Here is a 16836-nt window from a genome sequence, read left to right as displayed (position 1 = left end):
AGAGCAAAGTACAGGGAGACAAAATTATTCAGGGATTAATGGTAGTCTGCATCTACACTCTTGTTTTTGCTGAGGATTTTCCTTACAGGAAAAATTTAGCAGCTTGTGCTAAAACCTAGATAGAGAAAAAAGAATTTTTTTTTTTGGTGTAATTTATTTTCTGAGAGGGAGTGAAGGATACTTCCCTTATTAAATCCGCATCCACTAAACCTCATTAATGCTTCTTATCTCTTATTGCCCATGGCCACAAGGTTATAACAGTACCCAGGGGCTCAAGGTAGTTGCAAAGAAGACAAATGCACTTTATTCTGTCAATGCATAAATTGGCATGAGGGCCAGTGCTACCTAAGAGAACAGATCTGAAATAATCCCTCTATTTATTAATCATTCTGACTTAATTGAACATACAGAAATGCTTTACTCCCTCTCATCATAGTCCCCTTTTAACACGTGCACTGAATAGTAGAAGGCTGCATTTTTGGGAATTTGGGGGGAGGATGGTAAAGAAAAGGCATTTCAACAAGCAGGTGCAAGAAGAAAGAAATAGGAAAAAAAGCACTGTGAGACTAGCTTATAGAAAATAGTGCTTCAAAGTAAGTCAGAAAAATACAGGATGACTTTTATGATACAAGAGAATAAATTAGCAGTGTTTTGAAGTTGCAAAGTATTAAAGGGAGGCATAATAAAACCCAAAGGTGAGAACTGAATAATACAGATGCTGGAAGAAGTAAAGGCCTGAAATATTCAGACATGAAGTGCTCCAGACTGCAGTTTACCAAGTGTGAGATAAGCATTTTTTCTGTGTGGTGCGTCATAACTTATAGCTGCATAATTTGTAACTTCATCTATGAAGTTTATTAGAGGTTGCATGCACATGATGCCATGGGGCTGCACAGGCCACCTCTCATACTGAACAGGTGCCCACCTAGTTTTTAATTAGTGGGAAACAAAGCTTTAAATTCCTTGTATCAACGTGGCTCTGGAACACCTGTGTTCAGTGTAATGCCCACAGTTGGAAGATTTCAGGTAATCCCTTTCAATCATGGCTGAGAAAGCTGTATCAGCTACTTTCTGAGGGACTGTTTCTGAAGATCATAGATTTTAATATATTTTTTTAGAACATTTGGATGGCAGCTCATAAGCTTTTCTGGAAAAAAAATATTTATCTCCTACTGCCACTTTTCAAAAATAACCCAAATGTTCTCACTGTGCAGTTTCAGAGTTTGTAGACAAATAAAATGTAGATTATGTAGTTAGTGGAGTAAAAAGGAGTGAGCCCTGTCACTTGTGGGTGCAGAATACTTATGGAAATGGTTTTTTTTCCTTTGTTTTCTCTACATCTGTGTCTCGCTGCCTGTCTGTTCCCTCTTGATGGTATGAGTTTGTCCAAGTTGTTTCCATTTGCTATAAGGATGTGTCTTTGTATAATTTTCAGATTACGTGGCTTGCTTGTGGAAAGGTTTGTTTGGTATAAGAATTGTAAGCTAAGCAACTACAAGATCTTGATTTTGACTATCTCACCCCATAATTTATAGAAGGAAAAGAGAAATCCAGTGAAATTATCCACTCTAGTTAAAGTACAGTAATGCTGTTTGCTCTGCTGAACTGGGCTATTGTTACAGCTGAAACACAGCTGTTGTAATTAAGGTTCCAGTTTCATGCTGGCGTTAAGCTCCCCTCCTCCACCATTTTCTTTGTGGTGCAAGTATAGTGGCTGTTCAGTGAATTAAATTAGGGAATTGATTCAAGTTAAAACTAATCTGGTAAAAAAGCTGTCTCTAGTCTAGAGCAGCTCTTTGGTGCTGTTTGTTGGGAGGGTAATGGGGGCCAGCCCCATCAGGCTGCAGGGCCACAAGCTAAATGGGGATAACGCTGTGTCAACACTGCTGATTGTGGTGGTACTGAAAAGGCAGTGTAGGTTCCCCTTGGCTGGCAGGTTTTTGCTTGCTATGCAGATTGATTTTACTGGCAATTTTCAGTGTTTTCTATTTGAAAATGGGATAGAATAAGAAGACATCAGCCCTCTGTAGTATGTCGTTAAGGACAGGTTTGATGAGGGTAAAGTGAATGCAGCTGTAAGGGTCTGGGGGGTTTGATTACAGCCTCCTGTGGTGTCCTCTAAAAGAGCAGACACTGGTGGGACTGGTGCCAGTTTTGCTTTGCTATCTTGAAAACTAGCTTTAATAATTCTCTAGTTTTAAAGAGATTTAAGCTTGTAAGTCATTATAGTAGTTATGGCAAGCAGTCCTCGAAGTGAGATGAGCAGAGGAGTGTTCGCAGGTTTCAGGAAAGGTGCTCTGAAGGTAAGACCAGCAAAAACTTGAATTGTAAAGTGGGATTTCTCTCAGTAGAGGTGCTTGTGGAAAAGTATAATCAAAGAACTCACCTGATTATATTCAGTAGCTCATCTCAAACCTCAAAGGGGTGTTAATGGGGAAAATTAATTTATTAATAAACAGTACAGCTGTTAGGTGAATTGTACTCCTTTTAACTGTGCTTTGTCTGCTGAACTTGGAAGCCTGAATTTCTAGACAGCTGTGGAACAGATTGCTGTAAATCTGGATTAAAATAATGTAATGTAACTGTGGTTTTAAGAGTTGGATAAAAAAAGTGAAATAGAAGCTTGGGGATTGTCCATGTTGTGAGATGCAAAAGATGAGGTTATGTATCATAGCCCTGGGGTAATGAAAACAAAGTGAGGAAAACATGGAGTTTACTGAAAACAGGAGCAAGGTTATATTTTATCCCATCCTAACAGTTTCTAAGATCTTTGAAGAGATTTTCAAAAATGTACTGTATGTCTGTTTACTAATTGTGTGTACTTTAGTCATGTAATTTTTTAAAAATCATATTTTTAATTTAAAAAATAATTACCACTTCATTTGCTAATTGCTGAGCTGAAGGGCAAAGTCTTATTTGCACAGGATGGAGGTAGAGGGAGAACTCACACTCACCACTTTCTTGGTGAGCACAAGCAGGAGGACAATGAATGTTTGTGTAAAGTGATCTTTTCTGTGATCTTTTGAATTGTTCAAACCACTTCCTTTTCATATGAAGAAAATTTTTATTGATGTCAGTATGTTAAGCCGGTTCACACCCTGCTTACAGTATGTCCTATGCAGTGAACAATCAGAAACAGTTTATTTAGTATTAATATACTAGAGCATGAGATAGGAATTAAGTGTTTTCTATGATACTTGTTATCTTATGCAAAATTATTTAATGTAAATTATATTTTAATGTTTAAAATGCTTTCTAATTTAGAAAGTATTAGCCTACTAATACTGACCTTAAATTCAGGTTCCTAGCAGGATTAGAAATGCAGAACCCTGTTCTGAGGCTACAGCACAAATATTACCAAAAATATTTTTTTTGTATTGTTCTTACATTTCATCAAAGAGGAGGACAAAATGTGGAGTATAATTGATACAAACCCAAGACCATAATTCTGCTTGTGGTACAGCTTGGGCAGATTATGTGCAATTCTGGCTAATGGCACTTTGTCTTGGGAGAAACTGTGGCACACACTGAGGAGCAGCTGCATTTCACTCTGAGTGGTGCAGTGGAGTGTGTTCTTTTCTGAGCTGAGCGTACAAGAAGTAGCTAAGAATCATAAAATCAATGAATGGCTTGGGTTGGAAGGGACCTTAATGATCATTCAGTTCCAACCACCTACAATGGACAGGGTTGCCACGCACCAGATCAGACTGCCCAGGACCCATCTGACCTGGCCATGATTCTTTCCTACGTGTGTTTTACAAGGTAGGATGGTGGTGTAGGCCATTGTTCCCCCTAGCCTACTTTCAAATATGGTCCCAGAATGCAGTGTTTGCTACTGTCACCTGGGAATTAAGTGATGTCCTGCTCCGGTTTTTAGCACTGCTGTTTTTGGTATGTCTGCGCACATACCTTTCTTCTAATTTGGGGGCATTAATGACTTCCGTCTGAAGGTAATGACCACACTGAACAGGTAAATGTCTGGTATTACAGAATGTCAGGATTGTCAGGAAGGGACTCAAAAGATCATCTAGTTCAATCCCCCCGCTGGAGCAGAAACACCTAGATTAAGTCACACAGGGACGCATCTAGGCAGGTTCTGAATGTCTCCAGAGGAGACTTCACAGCCTCTCTGGGCAGCGGAGTGTTCCGTGTTCTGTTACTCTCACTGTGAAGTTTCTTCTCGTATTTATGTGGAATCTTTGTGTTTCTGTGGGATCACTTCCTTTCTGCAGTACTGGATCCCAATTTGACTTTGTGCTTTTTACAACAGTATATCTGCCAGATGTTAATATCTATGCTTTTGATGGTGAAGGTACAGATTTTTAAAACTGCAATCCTTAAGTTTTCATATGGGCAATGTATTTAAGGCCTCAGAGGCAGTGTGGGTCTGTGCGAGTGCTGCATGGATGTTGTGAGCATTAGCCCAAGTATAATGCTGGGTTTGGCAGTAGGCTCCCACGAGCTTCTGTAGCCACAGCAAATAGAAAACTGCTTCAGCTTTTTCTGACTCAGATGGCTCAGCCAAGTGTGGTATTGACAGTAGTCCTGCTCCTGTCATGCAGCAGACTGCTTTCTGCCCAGTCCCAGCTGGTCCTGGAGGATTTTCTGAGCTAGCGAGATGAACCATTTACTCAGAGTAATCATCAGCTGCTTATTGTGCAACTTAAAGCTCATGTTGCTTCTCTGTGCTTTGTTATAAAACTGCAGTAATCGAAATAATAATTAAATTAATCTCTTTTTTTTTTTTAGCTCAATCTAGATTATTTTCATCACTTTATAGAAATAGAGCTAATAAAATGAAGTATTTTTTTTTTTTCAAGCTGGCTTTACTACTTAAAGTGGAAATAGACATGGACGTGTTCAAACTAGTTTCTGTTTTCCTTACTTGAAAAATTGAGTATCCTATTTTGTAAATATTGTGCTTTTACAGTGAGGATTAAGTTATCACAGTTTGACAGTCAGCAATTGAGGTATTCTTTCATAGTGCTTTTGGAACACACATTACTCATTTTCTATATAACACATTAATGACATTTGATATTTATTTCTCCTATGAATAAAAGCCAAATCTATCTGGCATTGCTTGCATGTGTAATCCTGTTAACTCAGTTTTATAAGCAGAACCAACAGATCTAATTTTTTTTACTTTGTTGCTATTATTTAATAGCAATAATTTTGTTAGGGTTTTGTCCTTGAAATAAAATTACTGTTTTACAAATAAAACTGTGTGTGTGTATACATACATATATAAATATATATATTTTCAGAAGGAAATGCAAGTAGCAAAAATGGTATCCAGAATCTAGCAGCTAGTTTCACTGTTGTATTAACAAAGAAAAAGAGAACTTAGTGCATTTTTTGTCCTTTATGGCTATAAGTTGTTTTATTGTTGTCACTTACCTAACTTCAGAAATCCTGTTTTGCTTCACATATTGAAGACATGCATTTGCATGAGTATTGAAATAATATTAAAATAATTAAAGTAATGAATATTGAAATATTGTCATAAGGTGCTAGCCACCTTATGACAGGAGGTGTCCCTGCCTGTAGCAGGGGGATTGGAGCAAGATGATCTTAAAAGGTCCCTTCCAACTCAAACAGTTCTATGGTTTCTGTAATCCTATAAAACTGCAGCTCTGCGGTACTATACTAATTTATTACTTAACAGTAATCACTGAATCAGTTCTTGGTGCTGATTTTACCAGGAGTACAGGATGTTCTTGGCAGTGCTTATTCTCATATTCTCACTCAGTCCAGCTCTCTCCCAAAGTAGGTTGTTTTCCATGATCTGTTAGTAGTCATATGTGCTTGTCCTTTCTAAGCTGGTATCTCACTAAATTTTTTTCCTTCTGGAGAAGTGTTAATTGCACAGTTCTTGACCAGAATGCACTTTCTAGTCTCAGATCACACCCTGCTGTTTGTATTTATTTTTTTGTTCTGTAAGAATGTACCAGTGTGTGGATATGAGGGTCATAATTTAATAAATAAGTAAATAGAGATTAAAAGAGTCTAGAATAAAAGCAAGCTTGAAACATTGTTAAAGAAAAAAAGAAGAGAAAAGAGCAACAATGGAAAGGGTGAAGTGAAAGTTACTTCTGCTGTTTTTTGCCAAAAGTAATTTCTGCCCCCTTAGCTGTTCCTCCTGCCACTCTGTTCCCTAAAGCTTTTAGTAGCTCTTGAGCCATCTCTTTGTTTACCTACTCTCCTGTATTTCCTGGGTTTCTTTGTGAATTAATAAGTAGGCTTTAAAATTATTATTCTTGATTTACAACGTTTGAGCTGAATAAACAAGTTCATTAAAGTACTCTGTCAGTTCTAGAAATTTTCTGAGTGACATGAAGGAAGAATAGTATGTCCTTGAAATACATGGAATGTTCTGAAATGAAGGATTGTGAAGCAATATAGAGGATAACAGAAATGTAAATGAGAGACAGGAAGAATGAAATGGGGAAGTTGGGGAAGACAAAAGCATGTTTGTATGAAACAACCTAACTATATAGCAGTTTTCAAAGGGTTAAGCAATGGCAGAAGTTCCCAGTTATTAGAGAGGCTGACTTTGGTTTCTTTCTCCTGCTAGGTAAAACAAAGAATGCAGATATAGTTCACCAGACTTGTGAACAGCTAGATCTATAGATGCAGATTTACAATGTGGCAAAGTGTTTTTTTGTGACAATGGAGTAAATCACTTTAGTCAGCTCTAAATAAGCTGCCTCTTTTACTATGAGATACTGTTCCAACTTCCAATAGTTTATTCTTCTCTACATCTTGTTCTGTCTTTAGATGATTTTATTTAATTAGCAGACTAGCCCTTGCAGTAAATAGAGGTCTCAATCTGAAAATGTTTATGTATAAATATTCTTATAATGATGTTTTGAATGTGGCAGCAAGTGGTGTCAGAGAAAAAGTCTGCATATTATTGTGAAATTCTAGGTATTTTCTTTCTCTGGGGAAAAAATAGTATTCTGATATTTTTGTGTTTCTTCCAGATACTCCATCACAAAGGGTGCAGTTTATTCTTGGAACAGATGATGATGAAGAACACATTCCTCATGATCTCTTTACTGAGCTTGATGAAATTTGTTGGCGTGAAGGAGAGGATGCTGAGTGGAGGGAGACAGCAAGGTAAGTTTTTTCTTTTTTGTTTTTTTTTTTTAAATTATCTACTGCAGTTGGTATACTGAGGAATAATTTCAAAGCTGTGGCAAGCTCAGGAACAGATTTTGGATGTAGAGCTTAAATAAAACCATAATTTTAATCTTTAGACTGCTAGTATTACTGCAGCATTTGTTGTTTTTTTTAGAGCCAAATGTTTTCATCTGGATTTATGAAATATAGGTCAAAATAAATATCAAGGGAAAAAAAATATCAAAGTAAGCATACTGTATACATGAATTATGGATTCCTAGTTTTATTCATACTTTAGGTCTTCATTTTAATAGATTTTTGAACAATGTATTATTTTTGAATCCTCAAGAAACTGATAAAAGATTAAAGCAAGGAGTAAGATAAATTTTGGAGCAATAAAATATGTTCTAGGTATCACTGAACAATTACTGTTGAGATTTAATGTTGGATTTCTTTTTCTGCTAAATTAATGCGAAAAGAACTGTTTAGATTGCATTTCTGCTGAAAAAAATTATTATTAGAGAAGAAATTTTTGGTTTTGCATGCTTCCTTCCTCAGGCACTAAATCACACATGCTTAGTTTCATTTTTCTTCTTAGAAACTTAATTGCATCTTTCTCTATCAATGTTTGGTGAGAACATTCTTCAAAGCTACCCAAAAATCAGTGGACTGCATCTTTGGTGTCCTTAGGACAAAAATAGAATTTAAATTTTCAAAAGGATTTAGTGGAAAATGATGTGCCTAAGCTCTTAATTTTCCCTTTAGTCTTACTGCAAATTCCTACTTTCCCAGAGGGCTGCAGAATTTTGTGACCTTCTCTTCCTTTATACATCTGTAAGAGGAGCAGGCGGAATCTAAGTATAGAACTTTACATGTACAAAACCCTCATATGGGAATTGTACTGCAGAATGAGTGTAGTGGTGCTCCTAAGTAATCTTATTAGTATTCAGAGAGAGAAAATCTAATCAAAGTAGTAATCTGCAGTATTCTCATACTGAATAGTGATACATAGGACCTCTTCTAAGAAGTATCAGCTTATATTGTGGAAAAAAAAAAACAGTGTCAGTGATGTATGTTATTCTTAACAGGAAAAAACCCACTGTTTTGGTTCAACTTAAAAATTTCTTCTGCAAATCACCGTAGAGATGTTTCTGACAAATTGTAACCACTTTCATTAGGATAATTAGCTAATAAAGATAGATGGAAAGGAATAAAAGAGAAAAAAGGGATTTAAATTGATCGATCTCTCTGTACAGCCCTTCCTATTGTCATTTGATAAATAAGGAATCAAAATTTGGTAAACAGAAATAAGATTGTTGAAGAATGTGAGAAAAAAGCAGTCAGGAAAACTGTATTTTGGAGTTTAGGAAGTACTGAAAGCTGGAAAACCAATAGACAGACTATGAACTTAAATACTTAAATAGTAAAAATGTCTTTCTTACAAACAAGATTGAGCTAGGACTGCCATGCAGAAATAACTGGTCCAGGTGAATGGTCTTTTCTAGTTTGTATCCAAAAATTTTGGATGAAGTTTGACATAGGGGTAATTAGCTATTAGAAAAGTAGGATATGGCAGTGAAACGATGATATCCAAGATGGTAATAAGAATCAAGGTGCTTTACCTGTGCAAATAAGAGGGTGCAATATTTTATCTCAAAGAAAGCTGAAAGCACACAAACCTAAAAATCCTATAGCAACACTCTTCAAGAAAGAAGAAAAGTGGTCTAAACAAATGTGGGCCTGTTATTTAGCTTTCAGAGATATGCAAGACTTAGAATAATATCTGACAGAAAGAGTAATGGTAGACTTAGAGCTAAATGGAAGATCGGTTGAAGTTCGGTGGTGTATCATCAGGCTAACTTAAGATGCTATTTAATCAGATAATTGATTTTTGTGACAAGAGAAACAGTTGAACTGTTTTTTTTTAGTTAACCTTTTGATATGATAGGAATGAATTTATTACTTAAAATCAATTTTATTGCAAAAATTATATTAATGGGAAGGGCACTAATTGAAGAGGTCATGCTTGAAGATGAAACAGTATGAAGGAAAGAAACAAGGTATAAAAGGAATTACTCCTATTAAATATCCTTGTTATTGAATGAGACAAAAATAGGGTTATGTTAAAACTTGCTAAGAAATTTGGAGGTATTATGACTTTAGTAATAGCATATCATACGCAACAGAATCATAGAATCATAGAATGGTTTGGAAGGGACCTTTAAGATTATCTAGTTCCAACCCCCTGCTGTAGGCAGGAAAACCTCCATCTAGACCAGGTTGCTCAAAGGCCAATCCAGCCTGGCCTCGAATGCTTCCAGAATGTCAGAGTACAGTGATAGAAATGAAATGATGTCTAATATGGCGATGAGAGAAGAGGTGGTGATGTTCAGAATGACAATGAGGTGCCAATATTAAATAATAATAATAAATAATGTTTTACTGTGCATGACAAGCAGTGTTACCAGTACAGGTAAGGAAATATTCAACTCTGTATAGAACATAGAATTGAACACTTAGCATACATAATTCTAGATATTCTAAAGTACTATTTTGATACTGATGCTTGATCTGGGACTTGATTTGATTAGACTGATTTGATTAGAAACATGTTATGAAAATGATAAACACTGGGTTTGTTGCTGTACTATCCTTATAATAATTTGTCCCTCTGTATGAAAAATGCCATTGGAAGTATTTGTATAATTTATTGTGCAGCTTTGTAGCTCCAGATTGATAAATTCAAATGAAAGTGATACAGAGATTGTCTCTGTCATTATTGTATTTATTGGGAGTGACATCACTAAGCAGTCCTAAATTCATTTTACAAGGGCTGCTGGAACAAGGACTTGGATTGACTGAGGTAATTAATCTGTATCTTCCTCTTTTTGATTGATCAAAATTGCATGCACAAATTAGCCTTAAAAAAAAAAAAAAATCTTGAGCAAACTTTTAAAAGTATTGGAGACATTTTGTTCTTGCTTGATCAAAATAGCAACATATCAAAGGGAACTGTGGATAAGATTTGACTAAAGCTTGATGTACTTTATGTAAATGTGCTCTATTCCTATATCATTTGTTTGGAAGAGTAAGTCATTTTGTAGATGTTTTTCTCCTCTTACAGGAGATTGGAGACTCCTATCTGTTTGCCATTCTTCATTTTTTTCAATTCTTGATTAACAATTCTAATCAGCAAAAGTGTTCCTGCACATTAATTAGTGCATGAAAATGTGCACTGCTACCATAGCCTGCTCCATCAAAGATCTAATTTAAGGTGCCCCATCCATGGAATTAGTCACTAAAGAATATGAAATAACTTTGTTTTGTTGGTATAGAGGGGGTAAACTATTTTTTTTTCTGCATTTTCAAGCTAGAAGAAACAGATACCATTTAAAATTAAAAGCCAGTATTACTAATATAATAGATGTAACAATTTTTGGATATGGCCCAGGTGTACAATTTTGTAGAGAATGAATGATGTATAGTTTATGCCCTGAAAAAGAAACACACTGAATCACAAGTCTGGCTTTCTGCAGAGGTTTAGACTGGTTATAATAAAAAGCCTTTTTAAGATAAGAGTAGTGAAACACTGGAATAAATTGCCCAGACTTGATCACCTTTAAAGGTCCCCTTCCAATGCAAATGATTCTATGATTTTGTGATATTGAACGTACAGTAATGCAGTTGAAAATTGCAAGTATTAAGAAAGCAATTAATGTTCAAATCTATCCTGTAGCAGCTTGCTGTCATGACTGGAAAATAGTGGCTAATTTGAAGGAAGTATTTATCAAACTGCTGGATCTCAATTACTCGCTCATATGAAATGAAAATTTCAGGAGAAAACCACTTCATTTCCAGACAAGAAGGAAAACAGACATCTTGGAACCAGGAGGAATATTTTTAGGTTTGAATTTTAATGAAATTGCTTTGAAAATAAATCTCTGTCCATAGTTTAGAAAGTAAATTGTTAATAGTAACTGATTAGAAAATGAACGTACTAGCAAAAAATCAGGATTATGAAGAAGTGGAAATGCATCTCCAAATGGACCAAAATTCCCAAAGGTACTAAGTAAAAAAAAATCCTTACATTTGTCACTTCTGTTTTGTTTTTTGACATGCTTATTTCCTTTGATTTAATCTTTAAGACAGCCTAGGCAAGGAAAATCTGGTGTGGAAATTGATACAGATTGTAAGGTTACATTAATAACATTGAATCTTGAGTGGGCTGTAGGTGAATACATACTCTAGCTCTCTGCTGCAAATATAACAGACTGTGAAATATATTGTGTTGTAACTCTCCAAACTTCATACTGTGTACTGAAATTCTGTAACCAAGTCTACAGTAAAGTGCGCACTTCTTTTTTTTGACTCTGGAAAAAATCAATGGAGGTGGCTTTTATGTGGCTGTAGAACTAAATATATATATTTGTCTAAGAACTGAAATGTGGAAAATTGTCACACTTGGGATCCATGCCTGAGTTTGGATTTCAGTCATATCTATCCTTGAATCTTTTACATGAGTTCAGAGGGTTGTTGAAATTTTTACTCTAGTCTTAAAATCCACTTGAACATATATGATTGAATGACTGTAAGATTACAAGTAAGATTTACAAGAAGGACAAGTAAGATCTACCTTTTTGTGGTTTTTTTTTTTTTGCTGCTATTTCTCAATTCTCATGTTAAATAAGGATAATCTGATGTAATAATTCTGAGGCATAGTTCTGAAAAGCTAAAAGGTGATAAGCATGATTTTCACTTAATGAGTAAATTCTTCTTAAAATAGAAATTTAGTCCAAAAGCAGAATTCTCTCAGCTGGGTATGATTTATGTTTATTTAGTAGACTATTAGTTCATCAGGTAAAAATGTAGGATGTGTTTGAATATGTAAGTTTTAGTAACGGGTAGAAATTGGATCCAACCTATGAAATTATACTCTTCAAATAGATTGAAATTCAGGTGGATATGATCTTTATGAAAAAAAAAAAATATTTGAGTCATAGTAATAATTTTCTATGGACTTTATTGCTGTGCTTTAAGTTTCATGTCTGATAGACACCATAAACTAAGGAGCTTTAAAACTCATATTATGATTTCTATGTCCATGAAAGATATGAACTCTAGTTATGATGCTCAAGAGATTGCTTGTTTTTGTTCTGTCACCTGTTTTTTATGAAACTTTTAAGAACATGTTTTTCTTTTATCTGGATTTTAAATCTTTTTAGAATTGGTCATTATGTTCCAAATTGGGCAGATTGTAGCAGTTTAATCATATAAATAGTATTGAAGACAGTTTACGGGGACAGAAGCCAATGATAGTATGAGATTTCTGATCAGATTCTGTAAGAATCTGTGCTCAGATAATTGCTTTTTTGTATACATATGCATGATTTTTAGTCTTTTGTTTGAATCAGCATAAAATGAAATTATTGTATGCTAGAAAGAATTGGTAATATCCAAGTATGAATATGCTATAAAACTCCTAAAGGCATAAGAAACATGGACAAAAAATGGAAAGGGATGTGAAGGCAAAGCTATAGATAATTGCCTCCTAAGAATCTGTAAAATAATTCATCATGTTTGGGATGTTATGGCCACAATGTGTCTAGCTCATTTTTAGGTTAGACACATGGGTACTATGAGTAAACTAGAAGCTGTCTTTCCTTATGAAGTTCAAATAGCTGCAAAATGGGGGGGGGGGGAATATATATATATATATTTTTGTTTTTTCATTTTTCCTCTCTCTCCTTCTTTGATACTTTCATGGCTTGCTGTAGCTCATCTCTTTCAAATCATGGCTTTGAATGTGGTAACAGTGGGGAATGAGTTAATGTATGTTTAATGTATTGATGTTACTTTTGAAAATCCTTCTGGAAAAATCTCGTTTGCATATATGTATTAGAAACTTAATTTTAAATTCATTATCCAGCTCTCTAGGTAGTGGAGGCAAACATTTTTGTGTGCAGTGACCTTGGTGCTTCTCTGACGGAATGGAAACAAGGAAATAACCCAGCTAGATTTAGAGGGAGAAGAGAGATTGTAGCAAAGGGAGAGAATAGAAGCATAATGGAGGAAAGGGTTTCATGGGCAAAGATGAGATGTGAAAGCAGGCTGGTACAGAGGAAATGAGGGAGAAAATGTTTAAATACAAAGAGGAGGAAACAGCTAGGCACAGGAAATTGGAGGTTTTTACAGGAGAAAAGTAGAGGAAAAATTGGGGGGGAAATGGTGTTTTTAAATAAAGGAGAAGTGATGAGAAGGCAAGCAGGTGATGGAGTTAGAATCAGTCAAGTGCATCAGTAAGGTAGCAGATCTGCTGGTGAGTGGGTCACAGGAGTGGCATCTACTTGCAGCTTAGCATCAGAAGAGTACGCAGTGATGGCTGCAAGGAGGAAAGTGCAGAATATTGGTACACAGGCATATTTTGCAGGTAGGAGCAGAATTAGGTGAGTGAGAAGGGAATGGAAGAGGAATGGGCGTGTCTGCTGAGCTACTGGGCTCAGGGGTTTGGTTACATTAGAAAATGCTTAGATCTAGAAGTCTTAAGGCTCTACACTTCCCTGCTGTCTGAAAATCTGCGAATGTGCACATCTGTCAAGATGTGAGGCTCTCTCTGACTTCTCTGTTGCTTGGTCCACAGTAAAACAAGTGCTGTTGCTGTTGTCAAATGATAGAGGCTTCTGCTGTTGCTGCAGTTGTTCAAGGCTTGCCAGGCTGGCATGCTACATGTTTCCATTCACCATTATCTACGTAGGCTTGAAGGACTTAACTTCAATTTAAAACACTTCTGCATAAGTGAACAGCCTTTTCTGGGTTTTGTGTGTTTAGCATTCTTTGAACATTTTTAGTGTAATTTTTATCAGCAAACTGTTAAGAAGTCATATGAGTAAGTTCATCCAACTGGCTGGTAACAAAAGACTTGATCTGTCATGTAAGTTTCACTTCATTTTTAACTTTATTGAAGTCTCTTCAGAGTCATACAGAAATCAAGAAGAGCCAAATGAGACATAAAATAGATGCAGTTATATTTCTGAACTCTAAAGGCTGTTTCATATCATTCACGTGGTGGTTCTATCACAGTAAGGACCATATTTTAGGGCTTGGACGATACACAAATATGTATACTCTGTCTGCATGTGCTTGCACATTTATGTGCCTGTGAGGTTTTTCATTTTAATTGACTGAACTTTTAAATGAAGAATAGCTTAAATTTTGCGTAATGTTTTACTGCTGTTTTAGGTGGAGTAGTACAGCTAAACAACTAACAAAAGTTCATATCACTGACTTGTGAAAAGCTTAAGGTGGTGAGAATACATTGATGCATTAACACTTCATGGAATCTCAATATATGTTACCTTAAATGAATAATATATCTTTATTCTGTGGTGGTCAAATTATAAACTTGTGTTTAGTACTGAGTGTTTCTTACTACGTATAGCTTTTATTTTTTTCTACAACAAATTCTTCTCTTTCTCTTTCCACAATTGTTCTTGTTCTGTCATAGCATTATCATTTTATGGTAGAGAATAGCTCAAAGTTTTTGGAAAATACAGAATTATTGCTTAATATGCTTCTCTTCATCTCTGTGACAAGTTTAACAGTGCTCTTGCAATATCCATGGAAGTAATGCATTTCGTATTTCTTATATACTGTTGTAAAATTGGTTGTTTGGGGCTGTAAATTGGTTATTTGGAGTTATAAAATTGGTTGCTTGCACAGGTGGTTGAAGTTTGAAGAAGATGTAGAAGATGGTGGGGAAAGGTGGAGCAAACCATATGTTGCCACACTGTCACTTCATAGCTTGTTTGAGCTGAGAAGCTGTATCCTGAATGGCACTGTTTTGTTGGACATGAGAGCTAACTCCATAGAAGAAATTGCAGGTATGTATTGATGCTGCATTTAATAGTTATGAAAACTAATTACAAGAATCAAGATACCTGTTGCTTACAAGAAAGTCTTGGAAATATTTTGCTCTATGTGGTAGAATCTAAATTCAGACACAATTGGTGCGTTATTTTTCTCATTTTCAGTTTTTACTATTTTCTGAGTCAATTCTTATGTAAGAGAGAGAATTAAAACAGAAAAGAGAGCACACTAAGAATATATTTCAGTAGAACAGATAATTTCTTTGCTGCTGTAATGCCACATCACTTTGTGAATTATGCCTGTGCTAATTTCCACAAACGGAAGCTACTGTTACTCTAACTGCAGACAATCTAGCTTAAAAACAAACAAAACATAAAGGAAGATACATTATAATTGTACAAGATGAAATCAGACCAATTTAAAAAATGTCTGAGTTAAGAACTAGGTGAGAACTAGTATTTTTATGTGCAAGTTTTTCAACAAGTTTTAAGATGTATCTACTTTATCTGAAGTTGAGTATGATTTCTTTTCAGTGAATTTGGCAGGTCAAATTCTAGAGCTGTTGAGAACAGAAGTAGAAATCAAGCAAACGTAGTGCATGAGCCTTCTGTCCCAAAAATAAGAGAATGAGACTGAATGCCATTTCCTGTTTTCCTGGTATTTCCTATAAAGATGAATTAGTTACTGCAGGAGGCTGGCAGTATGTTTGTTACTGTAATGGAGCAGGTTGTGAGGGGCAGTGTAGACAGATGTGTAATACAGTCTCAGACAATCCTAAAACTTTAAAGGTGATTGCTTGGCTATGCTAGAATCATCAAGTGCAGTATGATATGTTTTTCTCCCTTTGCAGATAAAGCTGCTAATTTGAATTAGATTGTTTATAAATAATTTTGTTAGTAGACAAGAGAAAATAAGTTTTCTTCAATTGATAAAGGCAGAGCTAATATGTGTTGTAAACAAATATATTTGTGGATCTTTAAAACCCATTATTAAAGTGATGCTACTCTGTTTGTGCTCTAATGTGCCCTAGATAGCTTCTAGTGCTGTATTCTTGATTCTGTTTAAAAATTTCTGTTCCTTCCATCAATGAAGACACAGAGCAAAAAGTGACACTATTTTATCATCTGAGGTCTCTAATTTCCTGTTTCTCTACTTTTAGTGAGGGCTGGTCTCATGCTCATTATGGTTATTGGGCTCCAAATCCTCCATAACAATATGGAGGATTATTTTATTTGTATAACTTGCTTTATATCTTCGTAATTAAAAATTTTACCTTGCTTCTATCTTACTGGATTTCACAATGTTTCTGATATTTTATATAATTTATATATTGTATAGCATTTTAGACAAATATTAGTTTAGGCAATATTAAATAAAGCTATATGTTAACAGAATTTATTTTTTTTTGTTGATTTAAAAATACCAAAGACAGTGCAAGAAAACTTTCCATTGATCAGAACTATGAAGACAACTGTTCTACTGATGATATGAAAGTCTAGGCAGGTGTCAGATATAATTTGGTTTAGTTACTTAAAAGATCAGATAAGGGAGATGCTGTTCAATGGGTTATATTTAACAGTAGAAACAAAATTTGCTACTCTCTGCATTTACCTTTCCTACATTATTTATGTCAAACTGATACAAAATATTATAAATTCAAACCTGCAAAAACTTGTGTGGGTTTCCACTGTACGCTGAGATCTGGCTTTCCCATGAATCATGGTCTATGAATCAGAGCTTGAAAATGTTTCTTGTTAATGATAGCAGCTAAACATGAAGGACAAAAAGCAGCTGATTGCATGAACAATGGTGTTTATCAGTATGCTGGTTTACTGTTTTTTTTTTTTT

General features: G+C 35.2%; 1 protein-coding gene across 1 annotated transcript in view; it reads left to right on the top strand.

Moving 5' to 3' along the window:
• LOC104911768 (sodium-driven chloride bicarbonate exchanger-like) overlaps positions 1-15013 on the top strand; it is a 44958-nt gene extending 29945 nt beyond the window's left edge. Inside the window, exons 4-5 of the mRNA XM_019617379.1 lie at positions 6987-7122; positions 14842-15013. Coding sequence (XP_019472924.1) covers positions 6987-7122; positions 14842-15013 — 308 coding nt within the window. The remainder of the gene's footprint in view (positions 1-6986; positions 7123-14841) is intronic.
• Positions 15014-16836: the final 1823 nt, after the last annotated feature.

This window comes from Meleagris gallopavo, chromosome 7, assembly GCF_000146605.3.
Source record: "Meleagris gallopavo isolate NT-WF06-2002-E0010 breed Aviagen turkey brand Nicholas breeding stock chromosome 7, Turkey_5.1, whole genome shotgun sequence".
In the NCBI taxonomy this organism is placed as follows: Eukaryota; Metazoa; Chordata; class Aves; order Galliformes; family Phasianidae; genus Meleagris; species Meleagris gallopavo.
This window is presented reverse-complemented; position numbering and strand designations above follow the sequence as displayed.